Source organism: Daldinia caldariorum (genome assembly GCF_022478825.1).
Source record: "Daldinia caldariorum strain CBS 122874 unplaced genomic scaffold F4812scaffold_5, whole genome shotgun sequence".
Classification (NCBI taxonomy): domain Eukaryota; kingdom Fungi; phylum Ascomycota; class Sordariomycetes; order Xylariales; family Hypoxylaceae; genus Daldinia; species Daldinia caldariorum.
In genome coordinates this window covers 58213-79570 of record NW_025953041.1, presented here as the reverse complement: position 1 = coordinate 79570, position 21358 = coordinate 58213, and the positions used below count along the sequence as shown (strand labels likewise).

Sequence of the window (21358 nt, the reverse complement as noted above, 5' to 3'; positions counted from 1 at the left end):
TTGCTAGACCCTAGGACCCTTTCCGAAAACAAACAAGAAAAAAGAGGTAGGTTGTAGTCCAAACCCGAGGGACACGGCAGCTTACATAGCAGGTATAGCACTTTTCTCGTGGGCGTATATTTGTCCAACCATAAAGCCAGATGGTGTATTAGGAGAAATTGACGACAAACCATGAGGGGTCGCTAGTACGAGAATTGACTAGGTCTCTGCACTCTCTCATAATATCAAGTCCAACAGTTGCTCTAGGCTCAATATCAAGTAGCATAACATATTACCCACGACCTCTTACACTCGTCAATCCAGACATTCCACCTATCAAAACCGCCTACAGTATCTTGGCCCGTCACAATGATCAAACGAAAAGGCCCAAACATTGTTTCGTGTATATACGTCATGCTTCCGGCATCTTGCTTTACGTTACATCGAAGTATTCCTCCGCTTGTGTTGTGTCACCCATTCTGAATTGACGAATGTTACTTAAGAGAGTAATCTACCTAGCCACTTATTAGGAGTACACTTTTCTTCAACGCTACCTATCTACTTTCAAGTGCTCAGGCCCATTATCAATCAAAATACGTAGTACCATGGAAGTACGGACGACAACTCTCCGACAACGAATCTGTTGCCGAAGATTAATAACATGGACCACGATTTTCGAGTGTTTGGGACCGCAATGCAGCTAGCAATTTTGCAGACTTGTAATCTACCAATGTGGCAATCGTACGGTAGCATCCGTTGCTATCTTAATAGGATAGATCAGATCCATTCTAGTAACTAAGGACGTCCTAACTTTCAGAAGCAAGCTGCAGAGAGCCGCCCATCCCGTTTGTTGATTCTGCATCATTATGCGCGTACATTTAAGATATATATTTCTGGTCTGAGCTGTGGTATATACCGCGGAGATGGAATCATCTCGAAAGCACTGATTATGTAGGTGAGCAGTAACATACCATCATAGGTAGGGACCGACCTTAGTTTAAGTGCCTAGTTGGCCGGATAGGTATTCGATGTAAGGCTTCTTATCTCTATATACTACTAACTCAAGTCAGAGGTATCGTGAAGCTATATACGCACCGAAATTGCCGAATGAGACAGCTGTCTACCGGCTATCGTCGGCGTATAATCACGAAGCTACCAGTAAGCAACCTCGAGACTTTCATAGGAGTTATATTCACACATTAAACACCCATCAACTTATCCCTTGTATCATTTCGAAGGCCGTATAGTAATGCGAAATAAAACAGATGGCAATAGACTTAAGCCAAAAAATAATGCTACCTAGTTGTACTGTCGGTAGGTAGGTATTTCCAGCAGGTTGTCCTGGGCATAGGTAAATGATCCATGTCTCATGTCAACTTCACACAGGATATCAGATAGACTACTTGCGGTAAACACCAAGGAACTCGGTGTGTAATATTGGGCTTATGAAATTTGTCAGTTCGAGCTATAAAACATGTAACTAATAGGCAAGTATAGAGTGATCTCTTTTGCAAACGGACCTCTGATTGGATAATGTAAACGGCCCATTTGATAGATTAGGTAATATTGGGTGACTGCCTTATGTATGTTGGCTTGGAAATCCCCTTGTTTTGGCAGAAGATTGTTCGAACACCCATCTATGACTTGAATGGAAACTCGTTGAGTGCACAACAAAATCAACAACAAGTGTCACAAGCCCAACCCATCTCAGCGTCCTCTTTGGACCGAATTCAAGCGTTGATAGAGAATACGAGGATTCTCGAAGTCACGAAGATTCCAATGCTGGCAATTGTGAATCTAATGATGATGACGATGATGTCCCACATTCAGAAAGTTACCAGCCCATTCATTAGAAAATGTTCTCAATACAATATCGAATTACTAAAGGACGTGTGGTCACGTAGCTAGAGCTACTAGGGGAGATGTATCATTTTGTGACTGTGATACAGCATCGGCTACCTACCTAGGTACTATGTAGCAACATCACAGCGTCAAGGTTTATCATCTAGGGCTAGAAACACACTAGACAACTCCTCTATCATCTTGCTTGTCGGAAAGCAACAAAACAAGTCCGTCGCAACTCCAACGGACATGTTATCATTATCGTCTTGTCAAATACTACTCTTTGAATAGTAATAATACGTCTTGACGTCCTTGGGTTAATCTATGTTATAGACATAGAGAACCACCTATTTGGAATATCCTAGATATGAATTTCAAAGTTTACAACCGTGTCACAATGGCGTCCAAAAAGTGCCCGTTCCCGTCCACTACCTACCACGCAGGTCATTCTCCGTCGTAACATGCAACGCATCGGAGAGATCGAGCCTCTGATTACAAATTGATTTTTGCGAGATTACCTACCTAGGTACCTTAGGTACCTAAGGTACGACGCGTACATATAACACCATAGGATGAAAAGTATATAAATACCCAGCCAACAACCAACATCAAACTACCGAATTTAACAGAGACAGCAGAGACACCAAAGACACCAAAGACACCAACATAACCCTTCCATCTATATTACTCTCAAGAAAATCCATCACCCAGCCTTCCAATTTAAACATGGGTAAAACCGAGATGTCCAAATCGGATTCTTCCAGAATCCAAGCTTCGCAGGTTCGCACTCTACGGCGACATGCCTCACCTACCCTAACATAGCCCACTGATAATCTGACGCATGCATTCATTTAGGCCAGAGGTGGTGGTGATATGTCCTCAAAGGGCTTCGCATCTCGGGCTCAGGCGGCGGGAGATCGCCACCAGTCCGCGGCATCTGGCGGTCAGGGGTCTGCGGCATCTGGTGGTCAGCAGACCGCTGGCTACGGCGGTTCTGGAAGCAACACTGGCGGTAGTAAGGGATCTAAATAGGATCTGTTATCAGATTTATCTATGAGATTTATCTATAAGCTAGGAAATTGGAATCGTATACGCTTGGATATGATGGAGCAGAGCACGGAGTGTTAGATACCTTATAGGTACCTCTAACCCAATATACACAGGCAGTTCCAGTGCAATGAAGTGTTTTCAACTCGCACACTTGTGAATGTTTTACAATCTCATAGCTCGGCTGATGGCAACTTTGTGCATGGTAACCTTCCTATTCTTGTCGTCTTATTTGAACTCACGAATACCTGTTTTGAGAGGTGCGTGCCTACCTGCGGTTAAGAGGTACTTAAAGTAAATATTGGTAAATCCAAGTCGATACATGTTGCCTACATGTCAAAGTGAATAGGCTATACAAGTTTCTCCCGTGCACGTAGCTCATGCAGAGACGCGTTAACCTCCAGTCCCGATAGAGACGGTGGGATAAATCCTACCGGCAGCTATCCCGAACAACTGGCCACCAAAGAAAGTAGCATTTTACGGGTTTAAGCATACGTTTTCTTCACAGCCTCTTCGGCCTCTTTTCCGAAATCAAAGGGCTGGCCGCCGACCATCAGCCGAGCCTTGATATCGGTGCTGTTCTCGAGGATGATCTTTCGAGCCAGGAAGCCTCTGGTCACGACGTCGCCGATCTTTTTTACGGCGTCTCTCTCGGATAGCTTGGGGAACTCGATCGCGTTGCCGTCCTTGTCCTTCAGCGTGGAGGTCTGATCGTCCCACTCCCATTCCCACTCGTAGTTGGGGTCGTTCCACGCCCACGGGTTCGCGATGGCCTTGCACTTCCGCGTGGCGCCGGCCGGCAGGAAGGGGACGACGTATTCGATGTAGGTCTGCTGGACGAAGTCGGCGACGAAGTAGAGCCCGGAAGGGGTCTCGTCGAGATTTGGTTTTATGAAAGTTGGCGTGGGGTCCTGGGCGTACTTGTACCGAGGGTCGAGGAAGAGACCCCGTAGTAGAGCGGCGTGGTTAGCGGCAAGCTCGAAAGCTTCAGCTGGGGTTGGGTGCTTGATCCTATCTGAGGGCATGTTTTCGTGTGTAAGATGGGGAAAGAACTCTTGATAGTTTGGAATTGGGGAAAAGGATTGGACAGAAAGAGGAAGCTGTGCCTATTTTAGGTCCAGGGCAGAGCTACATACCATACCTACTATGTAGTACCTAGGTCAGATTCTTAGCTGCCCGGCTGCTTTAAGGCTCGTTTTGATTTGCTTGTGAAAGTCTAGAAGATGTGGGGTAAATCTGTACGTAGTATCTGAGGGGAAGAAGCGGGGCCAAAGCTATAGAAATCTGGCGTAGTTTGTGACATAGAAGGTCTATTATGTACCTCTATGTCATTGCCAACAATACCAAACATTGCCTAAGGTATACAGTATCACATTTCAAGTCTTTCTTCCAATAGGTAATAGTCCATCAATCAATCAAGCATATATCGTAAAGTCGATGTAAGATTTGCAGAAGCGTTCAGATATCGAACATGAGACCCGGGCATATTATATCAACAGTGCTAACAGAACTTGTATTACCCTACATTTTACATTAATCGTCTTGAAAAACACCATTGATGCTCAGGCCAGCCACAAATTAAAATGCTGCACAAGCGGCTCAGGTTACTTCCATCTTATAGTTCCTGAGCTGCACGACTTGCACGCACACCTAGGGTACCATTTGAAGAAGTATGCCCCAAAGACACATCATTGCCTGGTCAAATTAGGATATACCCTCCGCAATTCCTGAAACATGTAAACCTCATGGAAATGCTAGGTATCTCTCTTTAATACCGGTGATCGGCACAATGCAGGGTCGACATTCGGCAGATGAGTTGACGAGGTTAGCTACCTGCGGGGTAGACGATAACCCCTAGCTGCACGATATATGCGTAGAAGATATAAGGTGATCTCAGAATGGAGTACCATACTCGGTCTTCTGATGCTTCGTCAACCTTAGGTACCTACCTATCATATCTTTACCTAACACGATGTCTTTCTTGGATGAAGCTCAGTCGGAAGTGCCCCTTCTCTCGGAGAACCACTCCGGTATCCCGGAATTTCTCCTAGAGAAAGCCTGGAAGGCCAAAGTCGGTATCTTCGAAACGAGAACGAAACCCAAGGCCACGAAGGAAAGGCGACCTGTTATCCCGCCTGGTGTTGAAGAGCAGGTGTTTGCTACTGCCCTCGATGAGCTTAGCAAGCAGTTGGGCCAAGGCAACGTCGAACGGAACGACAAAGAGTTGAAGGATGGCTGGTGAGTATCACCCAGTTGATATATTCGTACAACTTAATCTACTGCAAAAATACCTGTATTCTAATCTTGATGAAATAGGTACATGGAACGTAAGTGAAACGTAAGTAGCAACCAGAAACTACCTACAGTTGATAACAAGGCATTTAGATCCAAATACCCATGATTTAATGACAATACTCGATGAGGAGGAACTGGTACCGTCCGCTATGGTTTATCCCGGAAGTACTGAGGAGGTTCAGCAAGTTGTACTGTGGGCGAATAAATATCACATCCCCATTTTCCCCATCTCCATGGGTCGAAATCGTGAGTGAACTCTCAAGCAATGGGATCGTGGAAACTCGCGACTAACGGTACTAGTGGGATATGGCGGCGCAGCGCCCCGAGTACGTGGGTCCGTACTTGTTGATCTCGGCAGGCGCATGAATAAGATACTTGACATTAGTCCAGAGGATTATACCTGCCTTCTTGAGCCGGGGGTCTCGTTCTTCGCCCTTTATGAGGCGATCAAGGCCAAGGGATACGATCACCTTTGGATAGACGTCCCGGACGTGGGAGGTGGTTCCGTTATAGGGAACACCGTAGATCGCGGGGTTGGATATACTCCCTACGGTGATCATTGGGCATGTCATTCGGGCTTAGAAGTTGTGCTTCCAACTGGAGAGGTTATACGAACGGGTATGGGAGCTCTTCCGGGAAATAATACTTGGCAGACGTTTCCTTACGGATTCGGTCCTTATTCCGAGTTCGTCATTTCCGTCGACACTAGAGGCAGCATTCGTTGGCTAACAACATGGTATCCAGTGGAATATTCTCGCAGTCTAACTTTGGAATTGTGACCAAGATGGGAATGACTTTGATGCCTAATCCGGGCGGACATGAAGGCTTTGTAAGATTCCAGCTATGGCAAATAATCTGAAATTCGAAGCGCTAATATTGCGTCTGACAGATATACACCTTCCAAAAGGAAGAAGACCTTGATCAGCTAGTAAGTATCTTGGCCTGGAGAGTATTATGCAGAATACTCAAAGAGGGGTCGTATTTAGATCGAAATCATTCGTCCGCTCCGCATCAGCAACATCCTGGAGAATGTTGCACAGCTACGGCATGTCACGCAAACAATCGCAGTCCGCGGTCGGCCGCGGACTGACTTTTATAAGGGCGAGGGCACGATCCCAGACAACATAGTGCACGAAGTCGCGGCCACCCTACCTATTGGCGATCATACATGGGTGTACTATGGCATGTCATACGGTCCCCCGCATATCCGCCAGTACAAGCTCTCTATTATCGACACGGAATTCAAGAAAGTCCCGGGTGCTCGTCGGATTAATCCATCGACGCTGCCACAAGATGAGTATTTTTGGGCCAGAGATCGCATTGCCTCAGGCACTCCCGAACTCGAAGAGTTGCGTTGGGTTAACTGGATGCCCAACGGCGCGCACATCGCGTTTTCGCCTGTTAGCCCGATCCGAGGCACCGATGCGACGAAGTTGTTCGAACTTGCTAAGTGTAGGCATAAAGAGTTCGGGGTAGACTTGTTTCCGGCGTTCTGTGTCGGTCTGCGCGAAATGCATCTAATCGTCGAGCTTGTATACGATCGCGCGGATCCAAAGCGTCGCAAGGACGTGCTGGACTGCCTACGATATATGGTAGACGACGCGGCGGCTTGCGGGTATGGGGAATACCGAACGCACTTAGTCCTAATGGACCAGGTCGCTGGAACATATAACTGGAATGACGGTGCGCTGATGAAGTTCCACGAGAAGTTGAAAGATGCACTGGATCCCAACGGTATCATGGCTCCCGGACGATGCGGTATCTGGCCGAAGAAGTATAGGAACCGAGGGTGGGAGATGACGAAAGCCAGTGGTGAGAATTCTCAGGGTGATGGCGTTGCATCATTGCCATAGGTGCGGACTACACTGGGCGAAGCAAGCTGGTCTAACCTCATTATAAAATCAGAGTTTCTAATTGAACTATCGTTGGCTCACATTTGTCGATATACCATGAGTAAAAGAAGTCATAACCAGTTAGATAGGTCCGATAAATCGAACCATCAATTCCGACAGCTCGGAACAACCGGCTGCATGTCTATAATGTTAAAATTCTAAGTCTGACAATCTTTCCACCAAAGATTACAAAAGAAGCGATAGTATCCAAAATAAAAATCTATCCATTGGTATCTATCCTCAAAGTGTTTTTGTCAGTGTTACACGGCATGTATTATAAGTTGGGGTCCCTTCCAATCTTCCAATGGGCTAGGTTAACAGAGTATCATGGTTATGCATGATATACGCAAGGGCGACAGGGCTTTTCTAGACACATCTTCCTTTTCCAACACATATAATGCCGGGGCCTCCAAGCTTGTTTATACTCAATTATCAACGAGGCATTACGAATTAGCGTACAGACTACGGTCGTTTCTTTGAATATGTTCGTTCCCACTATCTCAGGCGCCGGGACTTTCCCCATGGCATTTGCTTGGATTTATCCAATTCTAGCAGCCGTGGTTTTCTTTGCATACCGGGCTCTCAATATATCCTCCAGTAAAGAGGTGAGATAGTTTCCTCATAATCCATTAAAAATTGAATCTAATAGCGTATGGGAGAAGCTGTCGGTAGAAAAAGAACAAGCACTCACTTGCGACTCTATCCCGCTAGCAAATAGATGGCCCCTCGGCATCGACTTGCTAACAAGGACACTGGTTGCATCCGACGAATCCCGTGTCATGGAGTTTTTCTTGGACAACTTTCGTAAATTTGGGAATACTTACCGACAGGTTATCGGGTGGAACGAGTCCCTGATGACCATCGACTCGGCGGCTATCGAGGCCATACTTTCGACAAATTCAAAAGGTGCACAAAAGAAAATACGAAATCCTTGATGAGGGACTATGATACTAACAAGTGGTCATAGACTGGGGTCTGGGCTTTCGGCGCACCATCTTCTCTCCGTTGTTTGGTGATAGCATCTTCATCCAGGAAGGGAGTGCATGGAAACATTCGCGGGATATTTTACGCCCGCATTTTTATCATCGAAACTACGAGAGCCTAGATATTTTAAGGCCACACGTGGATAATCTACTGCAGGTAATCACTGGCGCAGCGACAGATGTCATCGACTTAGAGCCCCTATTTTTTCATCTCACGCTCGATCTGACTACCGAATTCCTCTTTGGAGAGTCTGTAGGGAGCCAGTGCCTAGACTCCAGCGCGGCGAGTCGAGAATTTGAAGAGGCATTCAACCAAGCCCAGATCATCTCGGCTAGGAGACTTCGACTTCAAAAGCTTTATTGGCTGGTTGGCAGCAAGAAATTCCGAAAGGCGTGTAACATCATCCATCGCTTCGTGGACCGCGTGATACACAACGCTCTAACGACTAGCGTTGACGAGGGGTATTCAGGAAGACCCCCTTTCCTAAGGAGTATCGCACAATACTATCCTGAGCGGGATACTCTTAGGGGCCATACGATAAGTATTCTTACAGCAGGAAGGGACACTACGGCTAGTTTTCTATCATGGACTTTGTAAGTCGCGTCCATCTCGACAGTAGACTTCAAGGTGTCGAATTCTCACATTGATCTAGTTTTCATCTCCTGAGGCATCCATCAGTCTTGAAGAAACTACAGTCGGAAATTTCTCAAGTGGACGAGACTGCGACTCCCATGACACGAGCAGATCTGCTTCGACTAAGCTACCTTCAAAACGTCATAAAAGAAGGTAGGTCAGGGTAATAATAATAGGGGCTCTGTGCTTGAATCTACTAACGCGATGTTTCAAGTATTGAGATTACACCCGCCGCTACCTCTCATATCTCGTACCGCAGTTAGGGATACGATACTGCCGGTATGGGGGCCTGGCGGGAAGTCACCTATCCTTATACCGAAAGGGATGAGCGTACTATATAGTTCCTACTGCATCCATAGACGACCGGATATCTACGGAATGGATGCAGAAGTGTTCCGCCCCGAAAGATGGGATGAGGAACCCCTCCGTTCTCGCGATATGACACACCGCGAGTGGACGTACCTACCTTTTGGTGGTGGTCCTCGAACATGTCTGGGGAGTATGTCAACCCAAATACGCGTCAGCATGATAGAAATTTGTATCTTTTTTTTTTATTCTCGCTGACATGATCTACCTAATAACTAGTGGATTTCTCCTTAACCGGGGGCGCGTATACGATCGTGCGCATCCTACAGCGCTTCCCGTTCATAAAACTCCCAGTCGGCGAACGGATCCAGGTGTCGGGCAAGGAGAGACAGATGGCGGCGGTGTCGCTGAAGCCAGCTGACGGATGCAAGGTAGACCTGGGCAATGTATAGCCGGATACATGGGATTTTTTTTTAGTGCTGACACGTTAGAATCACCACTCGCGAAATCATAACAGTTGAATCCACCTCATTTCGAGAACGTCGAGTGGCTCATAGCACGATGCTTGGCTAAGAGCAATTGGTATAAGTAGTAAACACTCGGAGTTAGCCGACTTTTTCTTTCTTTACTTTAAGCGAACCACATCTCTTTGTGGGGAACTAGCTGCCTGGATGAGTTCCCATATTTAGACCTAACTTGTCTGAGCTAGATACTACCTCTAATGTACTTGTTAGTTGAAAACGTTATCTTAAGGAGATAAAATAGCCGAGGGAATATCCCTGGACCTTACATACTATTTCCGGTGCGTCTCAGTTACCCAGACAGAGCCCGTCTACTATGTAATGCTCTTGAGTCATGAAACGATTGCATAGACCGCATAAACCGTACGGGCAGATCACATCTTGGTTAGGTTAGGTAGGCAATTATCCTATACATAGTATACTCCTGTAATGGCTGACCCATTTCGGATCTGATATCGGTGTTGGTAAATAAGTATAATCTGTAACAAATGTGGCATTTGCGCTGGTAATTGTATGCTACTCTCGTTGACGGCATTGGAGATAGTTACTTGGATAGAGCTAAATACTTGGGTTAGGTACCTAACCTTAGGTAGGTTAGGTTAGGTTAGGCTATGTAAGTTACTTGATTATCAGTTCTCCATAGTCTTGTTGATGTTGATGTTGATGTACCCCAACTTCTGTCAAAGTTAATTAGGTAGCTAATCGTGTGACCGGAATGCATAATACTGCATTTAATTCTCACTGCTGTAGGGTTGGGTTTAAAATGAGCTTGTTTATCTTGTCGTTAGTTTATAACAATCGCCAGCTATTCGTGCGGAAACCGATTGAATGGGTTCCGGCCAAGACGAACTGATGAAACCCCCGGTCTATTCTGAGGAGATCAAAGCGTGAGCTGTCTGCCCCAGGAACCACACATTCTCAACCACACATTCTCCTTGCGTGGTTCCATCATCGAGATACGTTAGGTAAGGTTAGGTATGCATGAGATTTCCTGTCACATTGGGGATCAATCTGAATGGGGCCAGAGGCTTGCTATTGGATCCCTTCCTTCAATGACATTTTAGCCCCTACGATCACGGTAGTTTCGATTTCGCCATCAAACGTATCCATCGAAAAGTAGAATCAGGGGTAGACTATTCCAAAATTGCTGATACCTAGGCCTTTTAGAAATGTAGCTTGGCCCTAGAAAGCATAACTACACTACTTAGACCGCCAAGTTAGGTGATCTAGGAACAGGCTCTAGGCTCAATGCTCAAACCTACTATCAATGCGGCTAAACTACGATGCGGATAGCTTCAATAATCGTGGACCGGCATAGTCCAGTAAAGGATAAATTCCATTTGTTAAGTTTCCCATCCAATCACCCAATCGTAGCCTAGCGAAGCAGGTCACTGCAAAGACTAGTTTCGGGGATCATCTTAAGGCTAACCCGTAGGGAGATAGCAGCAGCAAAATGCGTCAAGGCGAATTTACACTAGATGGTAACGACTCCACAGCAAATGAAAACGTGAGTGGCTGATAGGTGCCTTGCATTACATACCTGGATCCGAGATGAACGACTTCGATCTTTTCTTTTTCTCTTTCTTCGTACCTACCTTTCTCCAGGGTCGCGTCATTTGACTTAGGACAAGATGTCTTAAAGATTGGTACCTTGTGGAAATCGTATTCAACTGAATCTACCGAACGATCTGGTAGCACTCCGAGTGAATCCGGGGAGGACTCGGCGACAAGATGGACTACTATGGCATGGACGCGGAGGCCATCAGCCGTCTTCCGCACGACAACCGAGCCGGCCATACGATAACAGCTGTAGTATTATGTATGCTCTCCGCTACAATAGCCGTGTGTTTACGATTATACACAAGACATTTCATTCTAAGGAGAATCTGGCTCGATGATTACATGGCCCTGGCTGGAATGGTAAGCCGTCTGTTACACCTGCGAATTAATGGTATCAATCCGCGGTATAAGGAATGAATAGCATCTGACTTTCCCCTATTAGATCGGGATGATTTCCAACGGCATACTCCAATGCATACATACGAGATACGGATTAGGTTCTCATATATACGACATCGATAGCGAAGAAAAACTCATTCAATTTTTTAAAGTATGAACACCGATGTCCCCGAAAGAGTTCGACTGGTGAAGTCCTCAAGTTCTAATTTATCCGCTTACAGTTCTTTTACGTCACGACGATCACTTACAATGCGACCTTGATGGTAATAAAATTCAGTTTGTTCCTCCAGTATTACCGGCTAATTCAGGAGGTACCCCGTTACCGTATATACTATATTTCTACTATGGCTGTAGTTGGATGTTGGGTCGTCGCGCAACAGTTCACCTTTATTTTCCCCTGCACGCCCATCCGTGACTATTGGAGTTTTTCGCCCGATCGCAAGTGCTTGGATAGCAGCCTCATCGGATGGATGAATTCCATAGGCAATATTTTAACCGATGTAATCATCCTTGCGCTGCCTGTGCCCGTGGTTGTTCGTCTTAACTTGAAAAGGGAGAAGATGTGGGCGGTTCTCGGCATATTTGCCTTGGGCTTCTTGTGAGTACCTGTCTCAGATTCGTCCAAAGTCGTATTGCCGTCAGCTCTTCTAACTAGCACCAAAAAAAGCACATGTATCGTATCGATATGCCGTATGGTATTCTTCGCCAAGGTGGCCGTGGATATCTCATACGATCTTGTACCAGTTGCAGCGTGGGGAGAGGCAGAATCTGCCTCCGGACTCATATGTTCAGCGCTCATCGCCTTCGGACCGCTGTTACGCCGATTTTCCCGTCGCTTCTGGCCCATGAAGAAGGGCACGGACACCCCACAGCAGTATTCGAAAAAGCATTCGCAGAAATATTTCAATACCACGAACCCCTTTTCACGGCACACGGTGAATCGGGACAAGAGCTTGTTGAGAACGAACGGTGCTAGGAGGCCTTTCGACGGCAGCGAAACGGAGCTTAACCGCATGGACCTGGAACGATCACGCAAACAAGATGCGCAAGACGACGGAAGGTCGATCCGAAGTACCAAGTCCTCGGAATCGATGCCCAACCTCAAACTTAACCTCCAAACGGGGATAAGAACGATTATAACTACGGGGAATCGCGATAGCGTACATTCCCAGTCGTTACCCATGGCACCTGACGGCATCATAGTAAAACAAGTGTGGTCCGTTGGGAATCGAGAGACAGGTAGTGAAGACGACAGCTGAGATATAGAATTAATACAAAGATCAAAGTAATACCATAGTGCTTCCACATACCGTAATAACTGGGGAGGTTAACTCGAAAATATACGCCTCTATGATGAATTACCTTCATATGAACTCAAGGCATAGAATGTCATCGGCACCTAGTTTACAAACTTTCGGTTCTACACGACTCCCCGACTATGTTGGGTGAGCACGACTACTACCCAGGTGGTATTTAGTTCTTTGATGTTAAGATATGCAAGCACATTTAAAATATGGACTGTACCTTGGTCTCGGTTTACCTACCGGAATATCCATGCCTTTGCGCCTGGACTTCGGATCATTATTGTCTGTCTTGGCCTTCTTAGGCGCTGTGCTAATGGGGATGCTGAACTATTTCTCATTCTCATCCGTGGAAATTCCGTCAGCCTTCCTCTTAGAAGAGGCAGGATGACTCAGATAATTTCCCATCTTGGGCGGTATAAAAAAAAATTAAGTTGTTTGAACGATACGGCGCACAAACTAAGATAGCTCTAGGTACCTACATAGCTAACTATATTATGTTTATCTACTAAACTACAGCAAAGGTAGTTTTATACAGAAGGCGTAGCTTGGATGCAGAGATAAAGAGTATACATTTTATTTAAATTGCTTATAGGAAAGTTGTGATCTGAACCCCTACACTTCGGGGATTACTATACAATATATAATATGGATTATATCGCTTTTATTTAACTATTAACTCTCTCGAAGTCTTTCATTAGCGCTGTGTCGTTCTCTCCGGGTTAACGCTAGCATCTCATCGTTTTCCAAAGAGGGAATAGCATGAGAATTCTTAATATTATAAGGGAAGTTTAGCTATGAAGTAGGAAGGTTCGCAAACGAGCGATTGCTTATCCAACTCTGTTCGATTGGCACCTAAGTCTATAATTTCCCATATTCGATCCCTATGTAATTTTATACATTTGTTCTTGTACTCCAAGTTAGAAAATGATAGCCATACTTATGACAATATAACGTCAAACAACCCAATGCTCTTCCCTCTGCGCCAGCAAGATATATACACATGAACAGAGCGGTACTCATACAGACGGCCCGCCGCGGGTAATATATACAATAATGAATCGAATAAAAGGAAGAGTGCCTAGTAGTACGGCTTATACTCCCCATCCAGAGACTGTGTTGTCTCCCGGAAGCTGCGAGATCCACGGCTCAGTTGGATCGGGGTTCTTGCTCGGAATCTGGCATATCTCGGTGTTCAAGCCACCGGGGATGTCGGGGCACGTATCCATGCCGACGAAACCAGCATTGCACGTGTCGATGATCCGCTGAAGAGTGTTCTGATCCCATCCGGAGATGAAATCCGCGTGGGAGCTGTATCCGGTGCGGTCGCCGTTCGACAGCACGAACGGCTGATTCTGGCCGTCCGGAGTCCACTCGTTCTGGAACTGCGGGGTGTCGTAATAGACCTCGAAGAATAGGTGAGGGACGTGCACCCAACCCGGGGGACAGTCCACCTTTCCGCCGGAGGTGGGCGTCGGGAACGCCGTGTTGTTCTTGTAGTCGTTCAAGCCGGCTTCCGGGTTGTAGCAAGACGGCATGTGGATATCCTGTCGGAGAGGGGAGGCATATCCATCGCAGTTTACCACGGGGAAACCAGCTCCGGCACCGGCATTCGACGGGTCCTGAAGTCCGGCTTTGGTGCCGTCCGAACTGGCCGGGTATCGTGGAATGTTGGCATCTTGCGTGGGGCAGGTCCACTGAACTGCTTGAATCTCGCCTTTGGTGGGGTCGAGCTGGAGACCCCCGGTTGCGGGCGGTGTCCTCCTGTCGGTATCGCCACTCATGATCTTGATTCCCGGTGGGAAAGCTTTGATCTCATCATTTGTGGCATCGAAGCTGACAAGCGATTAGAAACTGCCTCAGGCAACGGCGACTTGGAGATGGGCTGTAGCTTACAAGTAGTAGACGTTCATGTAGAACAAGGGTACCTTCTTGAAAGTGCCGTTGACTGGCTTCGGGTAAGTTAGCGATACTTAGCGTTCATAAAATGCGATTGTTCCGAATACGTACGGATTGGAACCACAAGTTAGGCACCCAGTAGTTCGACTTGTCGTTAAGGATCTTAGCGTTGGTGCAATTGGCATCTAGGAGCTGGTCACCCTCCACAACAACATCGAAGTTGCTTCCACCCATTATTCCGTGAGAGTGCGTCTTGTCTGAGCCGGGGCTGGCGATGGGGTCCATTCGGCCCTCGGTAGAGAATTGACCACCGGCATTGTTGAACCGCAACACGGCGTACGTCCCTTGGTCCTTTGCGTAGGCGCCTGCGACCAGCGCAGTGAGGAGGTATGAAGTGGAAGCTTTCATGGTGAGTGAGAGATGTGAGATGACCGCTGCAGATCACATACCTTCCTTAGCCCATCGTGTAGGACGATCAGATATATATCCTCCAAGTCTTCTCCATTGCCTCTTTCGAATATAACACTCTGGGGTACAAATACTGAAACACTAATCCTTTAACATATTATCACTTCTTCTGGTTGAGTTTGAGAGTCGTAAATAGTAGCTGAATTCTCTATGTAGGCCAAAATAGGTAGATACTTACAAGTTGAAACTCCGCTTATCGCCTTGTCTCTATCGGTAACAGAAAATATCATGCCTGTTGGTGATGTTATACAGTTGTAAATTATCAGGGTTGAGGGAGGATTCAAGAGGAAACGAACTTCCGAATTCAGCACACGCGCAAAACTGGGACAGCGTATTTTCGTCCACTCCAAAAATAACGAATCCTAACTTGTCAAAACTTGGTTCAGCCACACCTAAAAATAACCGCTCTTAGTTTTTCTATAAGGCGGTCTAGAACGATGGCTTGAATAGGGGGATACACGTAAGGGCTAACACAACTTTACTCCACGTGTGGTCACGATAATACCATTCACTTAATAGTCTAGCATGATTTCATAAGGCTATAGTTTAACAGGTAATTCTATAAGCCTTAGTTATCATCACTAACAATATTTTGTTAGCTACCTACCTAGGTATCATAATGTATTACATATTTCAATATTTCTATAAGCTAAGACAAGTTGAAGACATAAAGTTGAAAGAATTGTCTTACTAAGCTCCACTGATGTTGATTAATTACCTAGGGAGCATGTCGCGATTTTCATTTATTCGCAGGATCAGAGCGCACGATGTTTATCTCCGACAAACATACTTTATCTCCATCCGAAGCTTCCGCACGTGTTTCTCTCATCGTAGAAGCTCAATCCGCTCAGTCCGTCGACGGATTTAAAGATAATGGATTAATAACATTACAATTTCGCTAAAGACGAAGCCCTATACAGGACATCTGAATGAACCAGGATAACTCCGTAACAGCTTGTATCCGCTATAGTTATCAGACATATATTATATATTAAGATAGAAACGTTCTAAGCACTATAATGAGAACCTAGTGTTGCTCGAGGCTCCAGACAACGTAGATAGGATATCTGCCCTCGCATCCTTGAAGGGTTGCAATGCACATTTCTGAGGCTAGAACATACTGACCTCCAAGGTCCCCATGACAGGTAGGGGGTACACATACTTTCAGCAATGGGACAGGTGAAAGTTCGTGTAAGAATCCTCATTCGCATAGACTTGAGGAAACTAGAAGATATTTCAAGTTGGACCAATATCAAGAAACCCCCCGAAAACCATCCTTCAATTGTAGCTACCAAGTCTATAGAGAGTAAACACTGTTCATTCCGGAAATCGCAACGGTAATAGCAACGAAATCAAAAATCACTTCCTAATTGAACTGGTTAGAAAGATACTATATCTTATAGACATATATAATAGCATTATATATCTACTTCAAGTAGAGAGGGAGAGGAAATGCTCATTCTACCGTTATGATTATGTATATGTACAGTATGTCCCTCCACTCTCTGTACACATGAGGTATGTTGACAAGTACCCTACAATGTTAATATGAACCATGCGACTTGATGTGATCATTCTGATAACACAGAACCGTTGATTTGAGTCACATGTCAATTGTTATTATGCGTGGTCCAAATGGGGCACAGTATTTGATTTTCAAAATTATACCTGCGCAGGCTTGATCGAGTCATGTTCGTCTTCACAATAGTTAGCCGCCGATGCTGGCGCTATCAAAATGGACTGTTAGACTCCATTAGGTTACCTTAATTAGGTGCAGCCGATCATTAAAATACATATATTCACCTGGGCAGTTATGTCTGTCAAAGCATAAATTGACGTAGCATAGCAATGTTAAGCCATCATAGCCAAAGAGACGACCGCGCGTAACGGACGTCTAGGTATTGATGATGATTAGCCGATAGTCGACTTGAGGTCTACCGTCACAACGCAATGCCCAAAAGAGTATCCGAGAGCGCTCTCCACACGCTTGCTTTGCTTGAAGAGGAAGTCGGTGGGCTTTATCACTTGGCAGACGGCTTTATACTCTCTTAAAACCGATTTCCGGATATATAAGGAGAGAGCGTTCGTAGTCGTTCGAGAATCTCTTCCACCTCAACTAATTACCAGTATACACATATCGTTAAAGATGCCGAGATTTACCTCTTTAGTTGCGCTGTTGAGTATTGGCGCTTTAGCCGGCGCGACGTCGGTGTCCGAAGACTGTCCCCCTACGGGCACCTCTATCATTGCCCATAGCGGCGATCCAGTTGGAAAGGAGCAACTTTACGAAGGGAGTATGTTCCTCCGTCCAAGCAAATATCGATGACAAGGAGCTTACTTTAGAATAGTCAATATGTATGTCACGGGCAATACATCGGATGTAGGCGTATTATATTTGACGGACGTGTTCGGTATCCAGTTGCTGGAAAACAAACTGTATGTCGCTACAACAATACTACAGTGCATTTGATTCAAATTGACATCGTTCAAGACTGGCGGATAGCTTCGGACGAGCGGGTTATCTCACGGTCGCGCCGGACCTATTCAACGGCACGCCGGCTCCAGGGGATATCAACGGGCAGCCGGGTTTTAACACGACCAAATTTCTCGATGACCATCGGCCCGAAGTCAGCGACCCTATCATCGAGACTGCCATCGACTTCATGCGCACCACGCTAGGTGTAAAGAAGGTAGTGGCTACTGGGTACTGTTTTGGCGGCCGGTACACGTTCCGGTTCTTGGCGGAGGGGAAGGGCGTGGATGTGGGTTTCGCTGCTCATCCGAGTTTGCTGGAGGATGCCGAGATCTCGGCTTTGAAGGGGCCTGCTAGTATTGCGGCGGCAGGTTGGTGACTCCCGCAGACTTTCAACGTGGATTATCTTTACAAGCTAACTTCACCTTTTTAATCCGTAGATGCTGATGAGTTGACGCCGGCCGCGAGGCGATCGCAAATCGAGGCGCTGCTTCTCGAAACGGGGTTCCCTTACTCCCTTGCGTTGTACGGGGGGACTCAGCACGGCTTCGGTGTTAGAGCGAACATTTCGGATCCAAAGCAGAAATTTGGGAAAGAAGAGGCATTCTTCCAGGCCATCAGGTGGTTTAATGCGTGGGCTTAGGGCTTAAACTATTGGGTGCCTCTGTTATAAGTCTCCGGAATGGATAGGTATTTTGAATAATTGGCCGAAATGAACCACCTCTTATGATTTTTCAGAATTCCTATTTGAAGTTCTCAAGGCAGATACTTCGTCAATGTGAGGATCTAAAAGGGGATTAATGAAAACCTATACTTGGCCCATTATGCACCAAGAAGAATAATTAATAGATTGAGAGCGAGCAAATATAATATCTGCCCTGATCTGCTATGTCGTGCTCTTCCAACGCTTCGGAAGATTTAATGGCGAAGATCCCTGAAGTTACCTAATACATAGTACATCATCCGTGTTTAATAGGAATCAAAACCGGGAATTATCGGGGGGGAACAACAGATCTTGACTTTTTTAACATTATCGATACGATCGTTTATATCTGAATTTTGATATACAAGGAATTTACGAATTAAAATGTTTTATAGAAAAACTTGAAACGTACCTATGATTAATTAACGTTCGTAAAAAAAAATAAAAAGATCTAATGCACGAGATACAGCCAATGCCGATTCCCTAGTTCATGGTGGAATAGATCGAGTAAAAAGTAGTGCAACAGCGGGATGGGGGAGATCGTATTACCCATGGCAGTTGTACAGGCTGAAATAGGGCACCAATTGTTACCTGCGGAATATCGGCAAAACCCTTTTGTTGTGTACGTTGGTACGGTGAGGTGGACAAAAGACCACGTCATTTCTAGCTGCATGATCTCGTCCTCGATTGGCCAGCTCTGTCTTGCTAACGCAGGAACAATTGGCTATCAGGGTACCTCCGCGGACTGGCCAACCACCCGCAAAAAACAAAGTACCTATTTAGGTCGTAGGCGGGGCTTGGCGGTTGGCTTGGCTCCACATAACATTTGAGGCTTTCCTGGGCTTTTTACTGGGTGGGCATCGCTCTAGCAACCCCCAGCCACATCTTTTATTTACTCGGCCCTGGTCTTGGGCCCCGATATCATCACCGCAAATCCAGGTGGCAGGGCCAATTGCAGATTCTCTACTGCAACTCATGCATCTACATCTTTTAGATCATACTTTCGTACACACTCCATCTTTTTTTTTACTACCAACCTCCTCTCTTCTACCCACAATTGTAGTATCGAAGGGAAAAAAAGGAGGGAAAGAAGAATTAGAACCTGCTAACCGTACCAAGTCTCCATAGACAATTCTAACTCTTCTTCCCCATCTAGGATTTTCCGAAGGGCAAAGGGCTGTTGTCCGGAAGAAAACCGATTGAACTTCTAAGTTACAATACCTAATCGTCCCTATCAATTACCAACCCCATACCTTTTTCACCTTTTACCTTATCATTTGGTTCCTCACCTGAACCCGCCCTACCTCGTCCACCCAGCAACTGCACAATACCCTTCCGTGCCTTGCGTTGTTCGAAGTGTGAATCTGACAAGCACAGAAAAGGTTTAATACCGATATTTAGGTATCGACGATATTAGAAAAAACAAATTGTGTCGACGACGACGGTCCGCTCTTTTTATATATCCGTGCCTACGGTTAGAGTCCGAGCACGGTGACCACATTCCACACGACGGCCGTGGGATTTTCGAGATTAGCAGTGCCTGTTCGCATTCCGTCTCGAGCATCCCCTTCTCGCCGCCCGAACGTCGTCGCATTCCAGCGTTGGCGCCGCTCGAGTTCGTTAGGCCACACCGTCGCTCCCCGGGAGGACGGGAGTGGAAAGAGGGTAATACACCTCGGGATTCTTTGGGAATAAAGAGAAACGATGCCTAATTTTCGGATCGGTTGGTATCGTAAGTGCAAATCCCAACAGAAAACCCCCACTGTCTCTAGTCGGCGAGTACTAACAATGGGATCATTATAGGGTTTATACCGTTCCTCGGATACCACCATGTTTTGATGATACTAATCGCAGTCTCAATAATATTATTATGTACGTTGGGCTACATTCCAGCTTTTTTTGCATTGTCTCTTGGATTAGATTGTCGTACTAACAGCATTCTTTGATCAATAGCTCTGCTACTGGCAGGTTGTTCGTCATCCTCACCGCTCATACCCGACATCTTCCTACTCTCCCTCTACTACGAGAAGTACACGGCCGTGCCGGACACATCGCAAGTCGACTACAACGTCAACCAGGCCATCAGCAACATCGTCGGGTCCGCGCACCTGCAGGCCCGCGTGGGTTACTTCGGGATCTGCATCAACCCGGACGGCGGCTCCTGGCTATGCAGCAACAATGCGACGGCGCTGGCCAATGAGGTATCGGTCGACCAGGACCCGCTGAACCTCATCTGGCTGGCCAGCCAGTTCAAGGACATGATCGTGTTCCCCTACCTCATCATCATCGCCATCATCTTCGCCTTCGTCTGCTTCCTGCTCCTGGCCACTTTCCCCGGCTGGCACGAGGAAGAGGACGAGGACGGCTCCGACCGCGAGATCAAGCCGTTCCCCAGCCGTCCTGTCTCCCAGGTCGCCCTCGCCATCATCTTCATCGCCTCCATCTTCGTCCTCGTGTCCGTCCTGTGGCAGCACACGGCCTCCGTCGCCGCCTCCATCATCGCCCAGGACTTCGGCAACGGCAGCGTCCTGTCGGGGATCGGCTCCAGCGCCATGGTCATGGGCTGGTTCAGCTTCACGCTGCTCATCATCGTCACCATCGGCCTGCTGGTCATGATTTTAAGTATCAGGGTGCTGTCGGCACTAGCGGACTAAATAATGGAGAAGAAAACAAAACAATAATAAATAAATAAATAAGGGAAATGAGGAAGGAAACTTTTAAAAAACGGCAACGGCAACGGAAGTATATTGTTTTTTTTTCTCTCGGAGTGGCACGTCACGGCGACGTGTCATATATGTGTATATGGGAGAGAGAGAGGCAGGGGAACTCGTCCGACATAGAAGACGACGATATTTCTTGTTGTTGATCGGTCAGCATCTGGGAACGGAGTTGGCAAAGAAAGGGGGAGGGGGTTTCTTCCTCGGTGCAATAATGATTTTTGTCCTTTTTTGTCACCTTGAGTTGCAGCATTTTGCCGACTCCATTTATTGTCATTGTCTTTTCACCTACGAACGAAGGGACGATCGCGGTCGATGTTAATGTCGAATGGCGTGTTT

At 46.4% G+C, this 21358-nt stretch overlaps 8 protein-coding genes across 8 annotated transcripts; 6 read left to right on the top strand and 2 right to left on the bottom strand.

The window, feature by feature from the left end:
* The first annotated feature begins 2293 nt into the window (after positions 1–2293).
* F4812DRAFT_319074 (uncharacterized protein) lies at positions 2294–3103 on the top strand. The gene is made up of 2 exons (XM_047931418.1): positions 2294–2601; positions 2677–3103. Exons 1-2 carry the CDS (start codon positions 2548–2550, stop codon positions 2851–2853), a joined length of 231 nt encoding a protein of 76 aa, XP_047791403.1. The 5' UTR covers positions 2294–2547; the 3' UTR covers positions 2854–3103.
* Positions 3104–4063, bottom strand: F4812DRAFT_319075 (uncharacterized protein). The gene has a single exon (XM_047931419.1). The coding sequence runs from the start codon at positions 3891–3893 to the stop codon at positions 3354–3356; it is 540 nt and encodes a 179-aa protein (XP_047791402.1). The 5' UTR covers positions 3894–4063; the 3' UTR covers positions 3104–3353.
* A 143-nt stretch (positions 4064–4206) lies between these two features.
* On the top strand, positions 4207–7411 carry F4812DRAFT_421998 (putative vanilly-alcohol oxidase). Its single transcript, XM_047933610.1, has 7 exons — positions 4207–5106; positions 5185–5195; positions 5254–5409; positions 5464–5848; positions 5908–5992; positions 6053–6091; positions 6150–7411. Exons 1-7 carry the CDS (start codon positions 4841–4843, stop codon positions 7014–7016), a joined length of 1809 nt encoding a protein of 602 aa, XP_047791401.1. The 5' UTR covers positions 4207–4840; the 3' UTR covers positions 7017–7411.
* On the top strand, positions 7412–10139 carry F4812DRAFT_421990 (cytochrome P450 monooxygenase). Its single transcript, XM_047933609.1, has 6 exons — positions 7412–7660; positions 7718–7961; positions 8023–8632; positions 8692–8825; positions 8887–9171; positions 9258–10139. The coding sequence occupies exons 1-6, from the start codon at positions 7538–7540 to the stop codon at positions 9428–9430; spliced, it is 1569 nt and encodes a 522-aa protein (XP_047791400.1). The 5' UTR covers positions 7412–7537; the 3' UTR covers positions 9431–10139.
* A 413-nt stretch (positions 10140–10552) lies between these two features.
* F4812DRAFT_421987 (uncharacterized protein) lies at positions 10553–13078 on the top strand. The gene is made up of 4 exons (XM_047933608.1): positions 10553–11419; positions 11502–11609; positions 11680–12056; positions 12126–13078. Exons 1-4 carry the CDS (start codon positions 11231–11233, stop codon positions 12715–12717), a joined length of 1266 nt encoding a protein of 421 aa, XP_047791399.1. The 5' UTR covers positions 10553–11230; the 3' UTR covers positions 12718–13078.
* Positions 13079–13450: 372 nt separating this feature from the next.
* On the bottom strand, positions 13451–15157 carry F4812DRAFT_318820 (uncharacterized protein). The gene is made up of 3 exons (XM_047931417.1): positions 14770–15157; positions 14656–14711; positions 13451–14595 (listed from the first exon to the last, which is right to left on the bottom strand). The coding sequence occupies exons 1-3, from the start codon at positions 15064–15066 to the stop codon at positions 13854–13856; spliced, it is 1095 nt and encodes a 364-aa protein (XP_047791398.1). The 5' UTR covers positions 15067–15157; the 3' UTR covers positions 13451–13853.
* A 1598-nt stretch (positions 15158–16755) lies between these two features.
* Positions 16756–18825, top strand: F4812DRAFT_421980 (alpha/beta-hydrolase). The gene is made up of 4 exons (XM_047933607.1): positions 16756–17420; positions 17475–17562; positions 17618–17970; positions 18040–18825. Exons 1-4 carry the CDS (start codon positions 17273–17275, stop codon positions 18240–18242), a joined length of 792 nt encoding a protein of 263 aa, XP_047791397.1. The 5' UTR covers positions 16756–17272; the 3' UTR covers positions 18243–18825.
* Positions 18826–19718: 893 nt separating this feature from the next.
* On the top strand, positions 19719–21145 carry F4812DRAFT_318782 (membrane fusion mating protein FIG1). Its single transcript, XM_047931416.1, has 3 exons — positions 19719–20034; positions 20106–20174; positions 20256–21145. Exons 1-3 carry the CDS (start codon positions 20007–20009, stop codon positions 20954–20956), a joined length of 798 nt encoding a protein of 265 aa, XP_047791396.1. The 5' UTR covers positions 19719–20006; the 3' UTR covers positions 20957–21145.
* Positions 21146–21358: the final 213 nt, after the last annotated feature.

Coding starts and splice junctions, on each gene's coding strand:
- F4812DRAFT_319074 (XM_047931418.1), top strand. CDS start 2,548: ATGGGTAAAACCGAGATGTCCAAATCGGATTCTTCCAGAATCCAAGCT. Junction 2,602..2,676: donor CCAGAATCCAAGCTTCGCAG/GTTCGCACTCTA, acceptor GCATTCATTTAG/GCCAGAGGTGGTGGTGATAT.
- F4812DRAFT_319075 (XM_047931419.1), bottom strand. CDS start 3,893: ATGCCCTCAGATAGGATCAAGCACCCAACCCCAGCTGAAGCTTTCGAG.
- F4812DRAFT_421998 (XM_047933610.1), top strand. CDS start 4,841: ATGTCTTTCTTGGATGAAGCTCAGTCGGAAGTGCCCCTTCTCTCGGAG. Junction 5,993..6,052: donor CGGGCGGACATGAAGGCTTT/GTAAGATTCCAG, acceptor TGCGTCTGACAG/ATATACACCTTCCAAAAGGA. Junction 6,092..6,149: donor AAGAAGACCTTGATCAGCTA/GTAAGTATCTTG, acceptor GGTCGTATTTAG/ATCGAAATCATTCGTCCGCT.
- F4812DRAFT_421990 (XM_047933609.1), top strand. CDS start 7,538: ATGTTCGTTCCCACTATCTCAGGCGCCGGGACTTTCCCCATGGCATTT. Junction 7,661..7,717: donor ATATATCCTCCAGTAAAGAG/GTGAGATAGTTT, acceptor GTATGGGAGAAG/CTGTCGGTAGAAAAAGAACA. Junction 8,826..8,886: donor TCAAAACGTCATAAAAGAAG/GTAGGTCAGGGT, acceptor CGATGTTTCAAG/TATTGAGATTACACCCGCCG.
- F4812DRAFT_421987 (XM_047933608.1), top strand. CDS start 11,231: ATGGACTACTATGGCATGGACGCGGAGGCCATCAGCCGTCTTCCGCAC. Junction 11,610..11,679: donor AACTCATTCAATTTTTTAAA/GTATGAACACCG, acceptor ATCCGCTTACAG/TTCTTTTACGTCACGACGAT. Junction 12,057..12,125: donor ATATTTGCCTTGGGCTTCTT/GTGAGTACCTGT, acceptor CACCAAAAAAAG/CACATGTATCGTATCGATAT.
- F4812DRAFT_318820 (XM_047931417.1), bottom strand. CDS start 15,066: ATGAAAGCTTCCACTTCATACCTCCTCACTGCGCTGGTCGCAGGCGCC. Junction 14,712..14,769: donor CTAACTTGTGGTTCCAATCC/GTACGTATTCGG, acceptor ACTTACCCGAAG/CCAGTCAACGGCACTTTCAA. Junction 14,596..14,655: donor TACATGAACGTCTACTACTT/GTAAGCTACAGC, acceptor ATCGCTTGTCAG/CTTCGATGCCACAAATGATG.
- F4812DRAFT_421980 (XM_047933607.1), top strand. CDS start 17,273: ATGCCGAGATTTACCTCTTTAGTTGCGCTGTTGAGTATTGGCGCTTTA. Junction 17,421..17,474: donor GGAGCAACTTTACGAAGGGA/GTATGTTCCTCC, acceptor ACTTTAGAATAG/TCAATATGTATGTCACGGGC. Junction 17,563..17,617: donor CAGTTGCTGGAAAACAAACT/GTATGTCGCTAC, acceptor ACATCGTTCAAG/ACTGGCGGATAGCTTCGGAC.
- F4812DRAFT_318782 (XM_047931416.1), top strand. CDS start 20,007: ATGCCTAATTTTCGGATCGGTTGGTATC. Junction 20,035..20,105: donor TTTTCGGATCGGTTGGTATC/GTAAGTGCAAAT, acceptor GGATCATTATAG/GGTTTATACCGTTCCTCGGA. Junction 20,175..20,255: donor AGTCTCAATAATATTATTAT/GTACGTTGGGCT, acceptor TTTGATCAATAG/CTCTGCTACTGGCAGGTTGT.